This window comes from Priapulus caudatus, unplaced genomic scaffold (assembly GCF_000485595.1).
Source record: "Priapulus caudatus unplaced genomic scaffold, Priapulus_caudatus-5.0.1 Scaffold482, whole genome shotgun sequence".
Lineage (NCBI taxonomy): Eukaryota > Metazoa > Priapulida > Priapulimorpha > Priapulimorphida > Priapulidae > Priapulus > Priapulus caudatus.
In genome coordinates, this window is record NW_014577543.1 from 199,813 (window position 1) to 201,876 (window position 2,064).

Below are 2,064 nucleotides of genomic sequence, written 5' to 3' on the forward strand. Positions count from 1 at the left end.
ACAGAGTCACCGCAGTAGACGTTAGATGAGCGCTGTCGCTCTGCGGCACTTGTTTACATTGTGAGCCGAGAAATATCTGGCGATTGTGGGCGCAGCCATATTGGATCACGCATTCACGTTGTTCTCGTGTGATCTAGAGTTAGTCCCATCATTCATTGCGCACATAACATACAAACAAAATGGCCGCCTGCTGCAAGAAAAGAAAAGCCTTACTATTTTCATGAATCACAGGTTGGCAGGTCTGCTAGAGGGTTTTAAGGTTGAAGCTGATGAGTTGTAAAGACGCGTAAGAAAATAGAACTGATTTTGAAAGTTTGCCTCTGCTTGCCTCCTTGTATTGTTTCGGTCCTTGTGCAACCTTCGTGTGACATTGGCAGCTGACAGTCTGACTTTAGAAGAAGATAGTCTCTTGTTTAAATTGCTGTCGGCTTTAAATTAGCCAGAATTGAGAATTTACTAGCTGATAATGGACTTTTTTACTTTATATAGGTATAGGGTAAAACAAAAGTAATCTTACTTGTAAAATGTTGCTTTAGCTATTAGGATATTTTTCGAAACTTCCATTTCTCATACTTGAATATGTATCTTCTGTTTTTGTCTATTGCAGACGCGGCAGACAAGATCCATAGTTCATTTACAGTTCACCGACTGGCCATCAACGTAAGTTTAACATCAAGAAATCTGCTCTTGATTTCATTTCCTCAATAGAGCATTATTTTTGTTCAAATAAATGTTTAATTTTGTTTTATGATCGTTAAAATTATCTTGATCCTGGCCAGCTTTTATATCATAGGGTAAATATTTATTTCATCGGATAATTACTATAAGAAAGTTGCACTTATCGTTTTAATATTTCGTAAATAATCATTAAAATAAATTCCCTTGATTGATTGGTTACAGTTTTTACGTTGTTGTCGTTAGTGGTCATCCTACTCATGTATCATTGGCAGGTGGCATCTTGCCTATCGGTGTATCATGGAACCTATCGGTGTATTGTATAACCTATCGGTGTGTCATGGAACCTATCGGTGTATCATGTAGCCTATCGGTGTATCATGTAACCTATCGGTGTATCGTGTAACCTATCGGTGTATCGTGTAACCTATCTGTGTGTGGTTTGCAGGGAAACCATCTTTTACATTGTCGTCAGCGTCGGAAACCCTATTGGTCTGCTGTTTCGGGCGGGTGGCTTCTAACCTATCTAATATTGGCGAGTGAGATCTAACTTATCGATGTTATGTGGTTTGCAGGGGAGTGCCCGGCAGCCCGGCTTCACTGCTGTACTTCATCACAGAGGTTCAGAAATACTACAAGCAGCAGAGGAGCCTGTTGAAGCCAGTCGTCGTGCACTGCATGTACGGTTTGTCTACAGTAACACCCCCGCCTCACGATAACTTGGGCAATGCAAATTTGCCAATATTACATTGTAAATATACATATATCGTTGTGACCACTTTACTCGCACTGTGGTAGTACAATATGATACGCATTACGGTTTTGAAAGTTAAATCTGAATAATATATATATAATTTAGGAATATATATGAATTTATATATATTTTTAGGTTTATATTTCAATTTTTTCTCGTTTACAATTAATGTTTAATGTTGAATTTTATTAATATATATATGTATATAAATTTAAGATGTCGTTGCTAGGTATGTCGTTGCTAGGCGTGTTGTTGCTAGGCGTGTTGTTGCTAGGTATGTTGTTTCTAGGCGTGTTGTTGCTAGGTGTGTTGTTTCTAGGCGTGTTGTTGCTAGGTATGTTGTTGCTAGGCGTGTTGTTGCTAGGCGTGTTGTTGCTAGGTATGTTGTTTCTAGACGTGTTGTTGCTAGGTGTGTTGTTTCTAGGTGTGTTGTTGCTAGGTATGTTGTTTCTAGACGTGTTGTTTCTAGGTGTGTTGTTTCTAGGTGTGTTGTTGCTAGGTATGTTGTTTCTAGACGTGTTGTTGCTAGGCGTGTTGTTGCTAGGTATGTTGTTTCTAGGCGTGTTGTTGCTAGGTATGTTGTTTCTAGGCGTGTTGTTGCTAGGTATGTTGTTTCTAGGCATGTTGTTGCTAGG

General features: G+C 39.1%; 1 protein-coding gene across 1 annotated transcript in view; it reads left to right on the forward strand.

Moving 5' to 3' along the window:
* The window catches only part of LOC106810878 (tyrosine-protein phosphatase non-receptor type 23-like), a gene marked incomplete in the record, with an annotated part of 17,831 nt that overhangs the window by 10,959 nt on the left and 4,808 nt on the right, over positions 1–2,064 (forward strand). The window contains 2 exon segments of the mRNA XM_014814346.1: positions 608–660; positions 1,251–1,355. Of these exon segments, the coding sequence (XP_014669832.1) occupies positions 608–660; positions 1,251–1,355 (158 nt within the window).